The sequence below is a fragment of the Sorghum bicolor genome, chromosome 1, assembly GCF_000003195.3.
Source record: "Sorghum bicolor cultivar BTx623 chromosome 1, Sorghum_bicolor_NCBIv3, whole genome shotgun sequence".
Classification (NCBI taxonomy): domain Eukaryota; kingdom Viridiplantae; phylum Streptophyta; class Magnoliopsida; order Poales; family Poaceae; genus Sorghum; species Sorghum bicolor.
Genome location: NC_012870.2, coordinates 60491218 through 60504564, shown reverse-complemented (window position 1 = coordinate 60504564; position 13347 = coordinate 60491218). Strand labels below are relative to the sequence as shown.

The 13347-nt window shown below is 40.1% G+C and overlaps 1 protein-coding gene across 1 annotated transcript; it reads left to right on the top strand.

The window, feature by feature from the left end:
- On the top strand, window positions 4234-13249 carry LOC8062879 (lysine-specific histone demethylase 1 homolog 3). The gene is made up of 10 exons (XM_002467551.2): window positions 4234-4539; window positions 4611-4717; window positions 4898-6457; window positions 6560-6701; window positions 6967-9291; window positions 9387-9480; window positions 9845-10335; window positions 11360-12022; window positions 12214-12288; window positions 12520-13249. The coding sequence occupies exons 3-10, from the start codon at window positions 4917-4919 to the stop codon at window positions 12586-12588; spliced, it is 5400 nt and encodes a 1799-aa protein (XP_002467596.1). The 5' UTR covers window positions 4234-4539; window positions 4611-4717; window positions 4898-4916; the 3' UTR covers window positions 12589-13249.

Below are 13347 nucleotides of genomic sequence, written 5' to 3'. Positions count from 1 at the left end.
ATTGTTTTTACTATTTATCTAGACATAGTGTATATCTAAGTACATAGAAAAACCATAAATCCATAAAAATCAAATAATCTTATAAATTAAAAAGGAGAGAGTATTTATTATTATGCTGCAAATGCATCTTAGGCCTGGTTTAGATCCAAAAAGTTTCTGGATTTTGACACTGTAGCACTTTCGTTTATATTTGGTAATTATTGTTCAACCATCGACTAACAAGACTCAAAAGACTCGTCTCGCAAATTACAAATAAACTTTGTAATTAGTTTTTTATCTATATTTAATGCTCCAACATGTGCCATGGGATTTGATGTAATGAAGAATCTTAAAAAGTTTTTGAATTTTAGGATGAACTGATTGCAAAAGTGTATCACTTATTCGACCCTTTAAGGCCATGATGAATCTCCATGTTCTTTAAAAATGAGTAATTTTGTTCAAATGGATTTTGGCCTCATAACAAGGAGGTTACAAAAAAGCATTGTCAAAAAAAAGAAGGAGGTAAAATCTTATGTTAAAAAAAGCTCCTAAAAGTGCAAAGTACATTTCACCAGATGTCTAAAAGGAAAATCTGAACATACTTACACAAAAAGTGTATAAATCAATTAAAGAAGAAATTGGTAGTAGCAAGTTCTGTATTGTATATGGTTTGATTAATCTTGAGATGAAACTAAAAAGAGCAAATACTATGGAAATAATTGTGTGTTCTTGCATAATAACTTTAAAGGGATTTCTGTTTTTTCATTTTGGAAGGAAAAAATTTGTGTTTCTCTAGATGAGTGATTTTAGTTATGTTACGTTTGTTGCATTTTATCTAGATCCTATAATACTATATATGTTGTGTGGCTAGAGATCTATATCGAAATTTGGAAATCAGACACCAAAGCCCAGTTTAACATATGACTATGGTGGCTTGATGCACAAGGAGCTCCACCTCAGCCTTGCACTCCAAAAAAATAGGGCTTAAGAAAATAACACTCCAGAGGGGCTCTTTTAGAAAATAACACTCCAGAGGGGCCATCTATTACCCTGTCCTGAACACACACCACTAACATCATCAAAAAACAAAAATATGATCTTTTCTCTTGCTCCTGGATCACCTAAAATTCTCTTAAAAAAATCTTTTATTATTGTTTTATTATCTTTTCAAGTTTGGATAATGATAGAGTGTCTTAATATTAAAAATTTTGAGCGCCTACTAATAAATCTTCTTGGTGCGTGGTATAAGAGTTTTCGTGCTATAGATATCGCCCTCTTTTATCGCTATATATAGATTGACCTATAGATTATAGCAATATAAAAGAAAAAGAGAGAGAACAAATGATAAAGTATCATTCTAACATTAATTGGATATATTTGCATATTTTTTAGTGAGTAGTCTTTTAGATACTAAATCAGTGTGTATATATATCTACTCATCGCTGCCCATGTTTGACTTGGGTGGTTTTAGAATTAGGTAGTTTACATGTGCTAAATATTAATGTGTAGACTCTGATGATATAGGATGCATTTTTGGTACTACCACATATCATGCTTTCTCCATTTCAAATTGTAAGCAGTGCTAACTTTTTTTGATATATAGTTTTTGCTATACACTAAGATATAAGTTATGTCCATATACATGCTAGAAAAAACAGAATGACTTCTAATTTGGAACGAAATTTAATTCAATCATAAACACTCTTTGGTATTGCCATATATTGTCCCCTTTCATATATATAGTTTCACGTTAATTCATTTCAATGTTTTTTTGGTACTATCACATATTATGTCAGACCTTGTTTAAACTCAAGGAGTAAAGTTTTGGGATGTCACATCGATTGTCATGTCAGAGAGTCACATGAGAGTGTTCGGATAGTAATAATTAATTAAACAAATTACAGTGTTCGGATAGTAATAATTAAACAAATTACAAAAGTCCTCAGTACTCCGTGAGATGAATTTATTAAAAGCCTAATTAACCCATCATTAGCACATGTTACTGTAGCTTCATTGTAACACTATATTATCAAATCATGGACTAACTAGGCTTAAAAGATTCATCTCACAAAATAGTCACAATCTGTGCATTTAGCTATTTCTTTAGTCTATTAATATTCTATGTATGTATCCAAACATCTGATGGGATAAGGAGTAAACTTTAGGGAAAAAAACTAAACATCCAATATTACTCTATAGTTTCAAGGTAATACACATGAATGCATCTTTTTTGTTTCCGTATATGCTCCATTTGTTTCAAATCTTTGCCTCTAGATGTCATCTTAAACACAACTTTTATTAGTGTTAAAAGCCACTTGATTTAATAGAGGCATTTCATGAAAAACATATTTCTCAGATAGAAAAGGTTGCATTCTTAATAGTATTATTTAGACTGAGCATCATTCTGTGAGCTTTTGGTTAAGTTACATGAAACTTGTGCTCAAGTTTAAATCCTTGACTTGGTATATGTGTTCCTATATGATGATCTAATAGAACTATTTTTTAGTAATAAGAGATGTGCCCTTCGCTAGCCATACTTTTATCAATCTCAAGACATATTGGCTTAATCTTTCAAAAGTGATATAGATAGGCTATGTTTGTGTGCACACATTTATATAGGTAAGTGCATATATGTACTTATGAGCATCTACTTCTTTATGATTCCATATAATTTGGTTTCGATAGTACTATTATGATATGTATTGTCTGTTGGTGTAGACTGTTTGCTTTTTTTCTATGTTATGAGATGATGTAAGTTTAGTATTTTTATGTAAGTTGTAGCCTTGCCCCCTTTCATCCTATGTTGTGAGATGTTATAAGTTGTAGCTTTATCTCCTTTCGTCATATGTTTTTTTTGCAATTGCATCTTTCCGCATGCGCTTGTGGAGAAATTCATTGTGCACGCACTAGAAGCCACACAAAATTGTAGATGGACTCAAGTTGTCACCGTTGCCGGAGAAGAAGAAGCCCGCGACATTAGGGTTTGGGGTTTTCTATACTCTTCAATCTTAGAAGAAAGCTTCTAGGGAGGATGCTGGACCGGTGGTGGTGGTGGTCAAGACGGCGGTGGAGGGTGAGGCAGCAGAGGAACCACCTGTGGGACAGTGGGAAAGAGGCCGGTTGGACGGTGCTAGTGGCGGTAGACGTCCATCGGAGAAGAAGGAGGGAAGCTTGGGATTAACATAGCGGGGTGGCCACACGCTGCGGGAGCATGGGAGGTGGTAGAGGTAGGGTCCACTCACGCCGGATCTAGATGAGAAGCTTAGGTTAGGATTGGCCGTGTTCAAGGACAGCACGAGGCGACTTGGATGTCTCCGAAGTTGGACGAGAAGGTTGTGGGGGAGCGCGGGAGGAAGGAGGAGGCGTCTGCATAGGGGAGAGGGGAGGAGGAGGCGTGCTGATCGAGTCGTGGGCGTCTACGCACGTGGGACATAGTAGAGTTATTTCTTTCTTTTTTCTTAACATCATGACAAACATCCTCAGCGTCTTAAAAACAAACTCTATATTTAATATTTGCAACAATATATAGTTGTATTGTCACTTGGTTAGTCCCTTGTTCTTTCCTTGATGCTCCAACAAGAATGGATGCCTACCACTTTCTTCTAGTGCTCACCAAGCCACATATATATAGCAATTTCCCAGAGCATAACCGTTGTTGATATATTTTTAGTTTAAAATGCATGATGGGTTATGGAATTAAATGAACTTTAGTCGCTAACTTGTTATGGTTGGCCTATATTTTTGGACCTGCTCCGTTCTACGAGATTTGCACGTCTACCATCTCCTTTTGTCGTTTTATATACTTCTTTAGAGTATTAATTATGCAAAAACCTTGGCCGATATATTTGTATAAATATAATAAGTTACGCTTGTCATCTTTCTTTTTCCCGCGCTTTACTACACACCCATGCAAAAATAGTAAAACAAAATCTTTCACATTTTTATACTTAATAACATGTCTACGAAGAAGAACATCCACATTGTCACCACATCAAACACAATATTATCATTATCATATATAACATATAAACATCTATTGTTTTTTCTAGTCGAAATAAACACAAAGTAACTAACGCTTTTTAAGACATCTCCAAATATATTTCCATATTGCGCTAACATATACAAAACCGTACACATGTTTTTGATTCGAAAAAAAGCTAGCAGAATTGTGAAAAACTGTGGGTGTGTTCGTTCGCACACAGCATTGCAACAAAAACCGAAACACAAAGCCAAAGCATAAACCGTATTAATCCCCCTCTTTTTTTGCAGTCCTGCGCCACGCTTCCTTACCCCTACCCCTCGCCGAGCAAACATCCGGTCCCTCGTCGTCGCTGCCGACCTCGCCCGCGCCGCCGCCGAGTTGCGGTCGATAAATAAAGGGGAGGTTAACGCGCTACCCGTCGCGAGCTCGGGTAGCGCGCGACTGCTCTCCCAATCGTCGTCGCCGCCGCCATCGCGCGCCCATCCTACGCCGCCACCGCCCCTCTTTCACCACCGGCGGCAGGCGGCTCTCGCCGCCGCCGCCGCCGCCGCCTCGAGGCCGTCCTCCCCTAGTCGCAGGTATGCCCCCGCCACTCGCGCCGTGACGCCCCCGCTGCGAACCCCGCTCACCGCCCTCCTCCCGCCCGCAGCTCCGGCGCCGACCTCGCCGCCTCGCCGCCCCGCCTCGGTCCACCGCCGTGTCACGGACACGGCTCCCCGGAAAGCCCAGCCTTTGCCTGCGACGAGCATCTGTCAGGTATGCCTGCCCCTCTCTCCCCTTCCTGCCGCACGAAACCGACCACCCCAAACCCTAATATAAGCATTTTGTATCGGATCTGACCCAGTTGCGTTACAAGTTTATACATGTATATTGTACCTACTGACAATTTTGTTTTTGCTAAAATTATCGGGTGTACACACCCATGTCCTATACCAGCTCCACAGTGCCAGGGGAGATGGAGGACACCTTGGCTAGTATAAGGAAGAAGTTGAAGAAGCGGAAGAAAGGCAAGGAGAGTAATGACTTTGGTGCAGTGGCTGAATGTGGACCTGAGGTTCCGACATTGGTTCAACAGGAAGATGTACAGGGTGTTGTTGATATAGGTGATGCTGATGCTGATGAGAAGAGCAATTTAGATGTCGTGAAACTGGAGGGGCGTGATGTTTCTGGGAATTGTGCTCAGGGTTTGGATAATCTGGGGTTGAAAGACTCCTTGTCAGTGCTGTTTGCAAGATCTGGTCGGAAGTCACGGCAGGTCTCAGAGGAGGCAGAAGGCATGGAAGTTTCTTGTTTGCATGATGGGGATGGTCTTAACAAGGGATCTGGTTTGGCCCCAGACACGGCTTCCAAGGGCACTAAAAGGAGAAGGCGGCGGACAAAGGAAGAGATGAAGAATGCTTGTGTACAGGATCGGAAAGCCTCATTGCCTCGGAAAGCAAAGGCGAAGGCAAATGGTAGCGAGTCCACTAGACACTATAAGGTTGGTGCTTGTCCTGGGCAAGCTTTGGGAGGATTGTCTTCTGTTTTTAATGAACTTGAAGAGAATGCTGCAGATGATGGATTATTTCACCGATCATCAGCTGAAGAGCTTCTACGAGATGTGGAAGCCACCAAAGTACTAAATGATGGATCAATAAACTCTTTCAATGGGGTCACTGATCACTTTGAAATCTCAGCTTGGGCAAGCAATCACCCTGGGCTGGAATCTTATTCAGGAAATCTTGATGAAAAAACATCTTGCACAGCAGCAAATGCAACCAACGTTGGCGTTTCTGATGCACACACATGTTCCCAAACGCTAGGGAAGGAAAGCAGTGATGATGTTGATTGTTCTCAAGGCAAGTCACCAACATCAACCATAAAAAGGAAAACTGCTCTAAAACCAAAACAGGTGCCTGGGAAATCTGTTCGACGAAAAGAGGCAGTATTATCTGTTGATGCTGATAATAAACCAACTGAGACTACAGAAATTATTGAAGCAAATACTACTATGGTTATTGAGGAAAATTTGGATCAGCTGCCTGTTATGGGGCCCAAGGATTCTTGTTCTTCGCATGACATTGTAGGAAATAATCCTGTGTGTCTAGGTGCAGACATGGCAGCACCTGTGAAAGATGTGGATATAGTTGATGTGGCAGCACCACTAGATTATGAAGACAAGGAGAATGCATGTGCATCAAAGGTGAAACTGAAGCGTGTCACACGAGGCTCCAAAAAACGCAAACATGGTGACATGGCATATGAGGGCGATGTTGACTGGGAAACTCTAATGCAAGAGCAGGGGCTGTTCTCAAATCCCTCAGCAGGTTTTCCAGATCAGTCAATAAAAACAAAAGATCAAATTAAAACTTCAGAAGTTTATGAGGGTGGAGGAGATACTGGTGTTGCCGCAGTACGTGCTGGCCTAAAGGCAAAGACTATTACACCGATTGAGAAGATAAAGTTCAAGGAAGTTTTGAAGCGCAAGGGTGGCCTTCAGGAGTACCTAGAGTGCAGGTAGGTTAATGCTTCCTTACCATATTAGTATCAAATTTCTGTGCTTGGTGGCATTAACCCTGCATCATGATTTTCCTATATCTGTTTCTTTTTGTATTCCAGGAACATGATACTAAGTCGCTGGAGCAAGGATGTTAAACATTTATTGGATCTTGCAGACTGTGGTGTTTCAGATGTTCCTTTGAAAGATGAGTTGCCGCATCAAGCACTTACTCGTGATGTGTTTTTATTCTTAGACCAATATGTAAGTTGAGTTGCCATTAGTTTTCATTATTTTCCAGAATTGCCTTACCAAATTAAGCCATCAACTTCCAAATTAAGCATTGCACGTCTTTGATGACTTTCTGAAAATCATTGAGCATATGTTTCCCTTTTACATGCAGCCAGCTTATAGATCTCAAATTTACTACTAACTTTATTACCTTGTTAAAGATTTTCTTTTAGTTACTATGTTTTGCTGAATTAGAAAGCGCCCGAATGATTGCACCCTATATGTCATCAATTTTCAGGGCTACATAAATGCTGGAATTGCGTCAGATAAGGTGGCAAAGGGGCACGATGACACTCTGTATGAGGTTGTTGAAGTACCCAAGCTAAATGAATCACATCAAATGGAATCAGTCAGCATTCAAAATAGCATTGTCTCTGTATCACAAAAGAATGAGGATTTTGAGTGTGGAACAAGCATTGAATGCTGCAGAACTGTAAGTGTTAAAAACACTGAATGTGCTCTGGTAGAAGCATCAAATGAAAAGAATTGCCCCACTGTTCACTGTGGTGCTCTGAAGTTACTACCTCACTTGAAGTCTGATGAACATCTGACGGAAAAAAATAATCTAGACATGTCAACTGAAGTTAGAAATGCATCACTGCCATCCAGCAATTTGGATATCCAACGTACGTTATATCTGGATAGTTCTGTTGGAAAAGTTGAAGTCCCTCATCAACAAGAAGCACGTGAAATTGAAAATAGTGGAAACAACTGTCAAAGTGACAGGGTTGAATTTGCTGTTCGTGGCAAAAGAATAATCATTGTGGGAGCGGGCCCTGCTGGTTTAACTGCTGCTCGCCATTTGCAACGTCAAGGTTTTTCAGTCACTGTTCTTGAGGCACGAGAAAGGATTGGCGGCCGTGTTTATACAGATCGCACATCACTTTCGGTTCCTGTAGATTTGGGTGCTAGCATTATTACAGGGGTGGAGGCTGATATAGCTACTGAAAGACGGGCTGATCCATCCTCTTTGATTTGTTCTCAGCTTGGTCTTGAACTTACTACGTTGAATAGTGCTTGCCCTCTGTATGATGTAGTAACTGGTGACAAGGTTCCTGATTCTGTGGATGAAGATTTAGAAGCCGAATACAATGGCCTTCTTGAAGAGCTGGCGCTGCTTTTTGCGCAAAATGGTGACAGTGCAATTGGTTTATCCCTGGAGGATGGACTGGAGTATGCTCTCAGGAAGCATCGTGCAACTCAACCTATGGATTCTGTGGAGCAGGATGGCCACTTGAGATTTATGACAAATTCTGGAGCTGTAGACATTTCCGTAAGTGCTTCAACAGGAAAGGATATAGATCATTGTGGAAAGAATGATAAGATAGATGTCCTCAGCCCTATTGAGAGAAGGCTTATGAATTGGCACTTTGCACATTTAGAGTATGGTTGTGCTGCAACGCTGAAATCTTTATCCCTTCCATACTGGAACCAGGATGATGTATATGGAGGATTCGGAGGTGCTCATTGCATGATCAAAGGTGGCTATGACACTGTTCTACGGAATCTTGCTAAAGGACTTGATATTAGGTTAAACCATGTTGTAACTGAAGTACTGTATGGACCTGAGGAGTTAGGTGCTAGCTGTAAGGATGGGAGATATGTCAAGGTTTCCACTTCAACTGGAAGTGAATTTACTGGAGATGCTGTGTTAATAACTGTTCCTCTTGGTTGCTTGAAAGCAGAGACAATTAAATTTTCACCTTCCTTGCCAGACTGGAAAGTATCTTCTATAAACCGGCTTGGGTTTGGTCTTCTAAACAAGATAGTATTGGAGTTCCCTGAGGTATTTTGGGATGATAATGTGGATTACTTTGGTGCAACTGCAGAAGAAACAGATTTAAGAGGACAGTGTTTTATGTTTTGGAATCTCAGAAAGACAGTTGGGGCTCCAGTTCTGATAGCTCTACTTGTTGGGAAGGCTGCTATAGATGGACAAAGCATCAGTTCTGGCGATCATGTTAACAATGCTATGGTGGTTCTCCGAAAGCTTTTTAGGAATGCTTCTGTACCAGATCCAGTTGCATCCGTTGTGACAAATTGGGGACTTGATCCCTTTAGTAGAGGTGCTTACTCTTATGTTGCAGTTGGAGCATCAGGGCGAGATTATGATATTCTTGGAAGGCCAGTTGAAAATTGCTTATTCTTTGCGGGTGAAGCAACATGCAAAGAGCATCCAGATACTGTTGGTGGTGCAATTTTGAGTGGTTTGCGAGAAGCTGTTCGCATCATTGACTTACTGAACACTGGCAATGACTATATTGCTGAGGTGGAAGCGCTACAGACTTACCAAATGCAGTCAGACAGTGAAAGAAATGAAGTTAGGGACATGTCAAATAGACTTGAAGCATGTGAACTTTCTACTGCTCTAAGTAAGAACTCATCTGATGCAATGTATCCAATTGTTAGCAAGGAATCTTTGCTGCAAGAAATGTTCTTCAGTGCAAAGACAACATCAGGGCGCCTACATTTGGCTAAGGAGTTATTGAAGCTTCCTACAGATGTTCTTAAATCATTTGCTGGGTCTAAAGAAGGATTACATACGCTAAACTCTTGGATACTTGTAAGTTGATTAATGAGTTGTTTCTTTAAGCATTACATAACACTGGTACTTTTCCTATATTGAAGTTCTTCATGTTTGCATTTTGATTTTGGCAGGATTCACTTGGGAAAAATGCTACTCAACTACTGCGGCACTGTGTGCGTTTGCTTGTGCTTGTTTCCACTGATCTGGTAGCTGTACGTTTATCAGGTCTGTGCAAAGCTCAGTATCTCCATGTCCCTTTAAATGGCGTTAGAGAATGTCTCTTGACATGATTTTCATGTTCCTCCCTTCCAGCCTTATCTTTGGAAGGGTACAAAACCATAGGTTAGGTTATCACATTCTTATTAGGAATCTAATTTACCTTACCAATTTAGCAAAGCCCTTCCTATTGTACTTTTTATGTATTTGTTTATTCACTAGGTCGATCAAAGGAGAACTACTGAGTATCTGAGTGCACTACTACATTGATCTATGTTTGTTATAACTAGAGCGTGCCGTGGATGTTTGTATAAGTTATTTGTCATTGTAGCCTGGTGACAAACCTGATTCTTCTTTTTTCAACTTCATGCAGGAATTGGGAAGACTGTAAAGGAAAAGGTTTGTGTGCACACAAGCCGAGATATTCGTGCTATAGCTCGGCAGTTGGTCAGTGTGTGGATTGAAGTTTTTCGTAGAGAAAAGGATAGAAATGGTGGACTCAAATTGCTGCGTCGAATACCATCAATTGAATTGAGTAAGACCAAGAGTAAGGATCTGCAATCAGTAAAGCCTGCCTTACGTGTGCCAAATGAAACTTTGGACAATAATAAAGTAGTTTCCCAGCGCCAGCGTACAAGATTCGCAAGTAGTCAGTCACCGCCAAAGACAAACAAGAAGTATGAGAACAAGGAAATGAAATTGGAAACTGTGACAGCTGCTTTGTCTGATGGCAAGTTGCTTTCCCAAAAGCAACAACATGGTATTGAATCTAAGGTGGAGTGTGGCATTCCTATGTCCGAGGAAGAAGCTGCTGCATTTGCTGCTGCCGAGGCTGCTCGAGTTGCTGCCATAGCAGCTGCACAGGTCTGTGACTAAAATTTTCTTTTGATTAAGATTTGTCCAACTAATCAGGTTTTAATATTTACCATTGACCATCCTTATCGTCTCTGATAAGAACATTATCCATAAAAAGCTGAGAAAGATTGTTATCTGCCTCTCTATATTAGAGCAGTTTCATTACCTGACACCAGAGTTGGCTCTTTATATTTTCACAATTTCATTACCTGCCACTGCGGACATGGAAATTTATGCTAGTTTAGTCGTTATTAAGAAGGTGGTCCTAGCTCAGTTGGTTAAGGGTTTGCCCAATTTCAGTTCCTCATCGAAGTGAATTTTTGTGCCTATTTTCTTAATATTACAAAGCCAACCTTGTTCCTCGTAGGTTGCTTTAGTTTTTTTATTTAAGCGTTGTTTATCTGTTTCAAAATTCGGGGCGTGTATTTTTTGTTAGACTTGTTGCATACTACATGGTGTGTTATTGTGTACCGTGTAGCTCTGAATGCAAAACTACAGAGACATTTTCATTTTTTTCCTTATTTATAATACAATCTGTTCCCCTTCTTTCTGTTCATTTATTACCGTGAAGCACTTATCTCCAGTATTTTTAAAAGGATATCCTTTTTAAAATGAACTAGTTTGGTCATTTCCATGTTATTTTCTTGAATTTATAATCTCCTTATTTTGTGCATTTTTTTGGGACATACCTTGCATGCAACTATTAGAGCAAGTATATTTATCACTGTTGATCGAATATATCACTAAAAATGGAAATTTTAAAATTAAACATGGAAATTGGAGGTTTAGAAATTTCAAACTTGTAAGCAGTTTTAACTGACTAGTTTATTGTTTAGATTCAGTAACTGAGATAATCAATAGAAATTTGACAAACTTTGAGGTGGCCAATGGCCAGTTATGGTACATAAGGCTTGAATTAGAATTAGAGTTGCATATACAAATATTCTAGTTGGTGGTGTTGGTCCAGAATAATGAACATGTTCTACAAAAGAAAAGGAAAGCCATCTAACTCATGACTCCTGTCTGTTTTTAGGCATATGCATCTGTAGAGGCAGAGATAAGTGTGCCTCGTGAGCTTCCAGAGATACCATCGTTCGAATCTTTTGTGATTCGTGATCACCATTTGGACGAACCCAATACAAGAAAAAGAGCATTGAAGGATAATTTTGGGAGACTTGAGTGCATATCAGAAAATGATTCCAAGAATGTCAAAACTAAGGATTTGCCTGACAACACCAACTGCGCTGATGCTGACAGCTTGAAAATTTCTCATGATAATTGTACTCAGCAGAACCACTCAAATGAGACAGCTTGCCTAGCAAACACTGATACTGGTGTTGTATACGGTCGGTTTACGAGGGCATGGGTGGATACTGATACAATCTGCATTGATGGTGTCAAGGATCCTCTAGCCATTGAGAGGTGGCAGGCACAGGCAATGGAAGCTGATAAAGAATTCTACAGTCGGATACGCATACCTGATGAAGATGATTCATGTAGTCAGAAGCAGACATGCCGTAGTTCAGCCTCACAGGGTGCCGATAGCAAACCTGCATCTGAGCGGCAATCAAGAGGTGTGGAGCATATAAAACAGGGTCTCGTGAATTTTATAGCCTCACTGCTGATGCCATTATATAGAGGAAAAAAGATCGACCGAGAAGGGTACAAATCAATCATGCGCAAATCTGTTAACAAGGTATTATACCATGTATATGTAGATACATTTTAAAAATGTCTTTTGATTTTTGGGTTGACAACTTGAAAACTTAGTTCATTTCCCACATAATGCTGCATGTGTTGCTCCATTCTCTTTTAGTGTTATTTCCATCAATTTAGGTGATGATAGTAATAATACTGACAGTAGTCTCTTTTCTCTGGCCTCAACAGATCATTGATACATGCTCAGAAGGAGAGAAATCGATGACTACTCTTGAGTTTCTTGATGCTAAAAGGAAAATTAAGGTACAGCGGTGTTCACTTACCAAAGTTTTGTAGTTCTATCGAGACCCTTCCTTGCTAATACTGCGTAGCTCTCTATCAATCATGAGCATTATTCTGTTGACTTCTGCCTTATGGCTTGGCCTTCTGGCCACATGAGCCATTCTGCACCGTGATAATGTCTTCTGATAATTCTTTTACATTAATTGGAATAATGTTATGTGTTTTAACTCATGGTGTTTACCATCCATGCAGATTGAATCCTTTGTGAACAAAATGGTTGACAAGCATTTGCATGTTGTTAGCAAGTCTGCCAAACCTTAAGATTCACATGTGTAGTGAGGTGTTTTGTGCAAAGGAATCTACTCTAAAACACCAAGCTATCAATCAGTGATTGTTGATCCAAGTGAACTAAAACCTCACTTCAGAAGCCAGTGTGGCTCATCAGTGTTGCCTCAAGATCAGCAAGGGCACCTATTACCCAGACTATAAGCGTGGTCCAGAAGAGCATTGACCAGATCAACACCATGTAATTCTGTACTTAGATAGGCATCATTTCCATCATCATAACTATAGGTCAGTCAAAGGTTTAGACCTCTGTGCACTCGACAAGCATGTTGTGCATGCAGTAAGCTTGGATGCCAAGTTAAGTTTCTGTGGCTTGATGAAGTGGCATATGAAGATCCTGGATTCAGCGTGGTCTCATATGCAATGAGGGCTTTTGCGCCTTTCATGGCGGTAGTTGAGTCTAGCCTAGCGGATTAATCCTGTTCGTTGTTCAGAGTTAACTTCGCCAAAGTAGATCCTCTTCTCTCTTTGTTGTACAGTTTTGCAGTTTCTAACAAGCGTTTAACTTATAGAAAGGCTGCAGTTTGGCAGAGATTTGCAGCCCTTTGTATATCCTTGGTTGCTTATAATGAGCCCCCTTGATGATTCTCGAATGCTAAATGATTGCCCCCTAAAATGATGTTTTGCCCCGAAGTTCCCCAGTTGATTTGTGTCTCTCCATATCTTATAATTGTATGAAATGATTGATTTTCATTCGACTCTCCCAGCTGATTGAAGTTTTTCCAGATCTTTGCA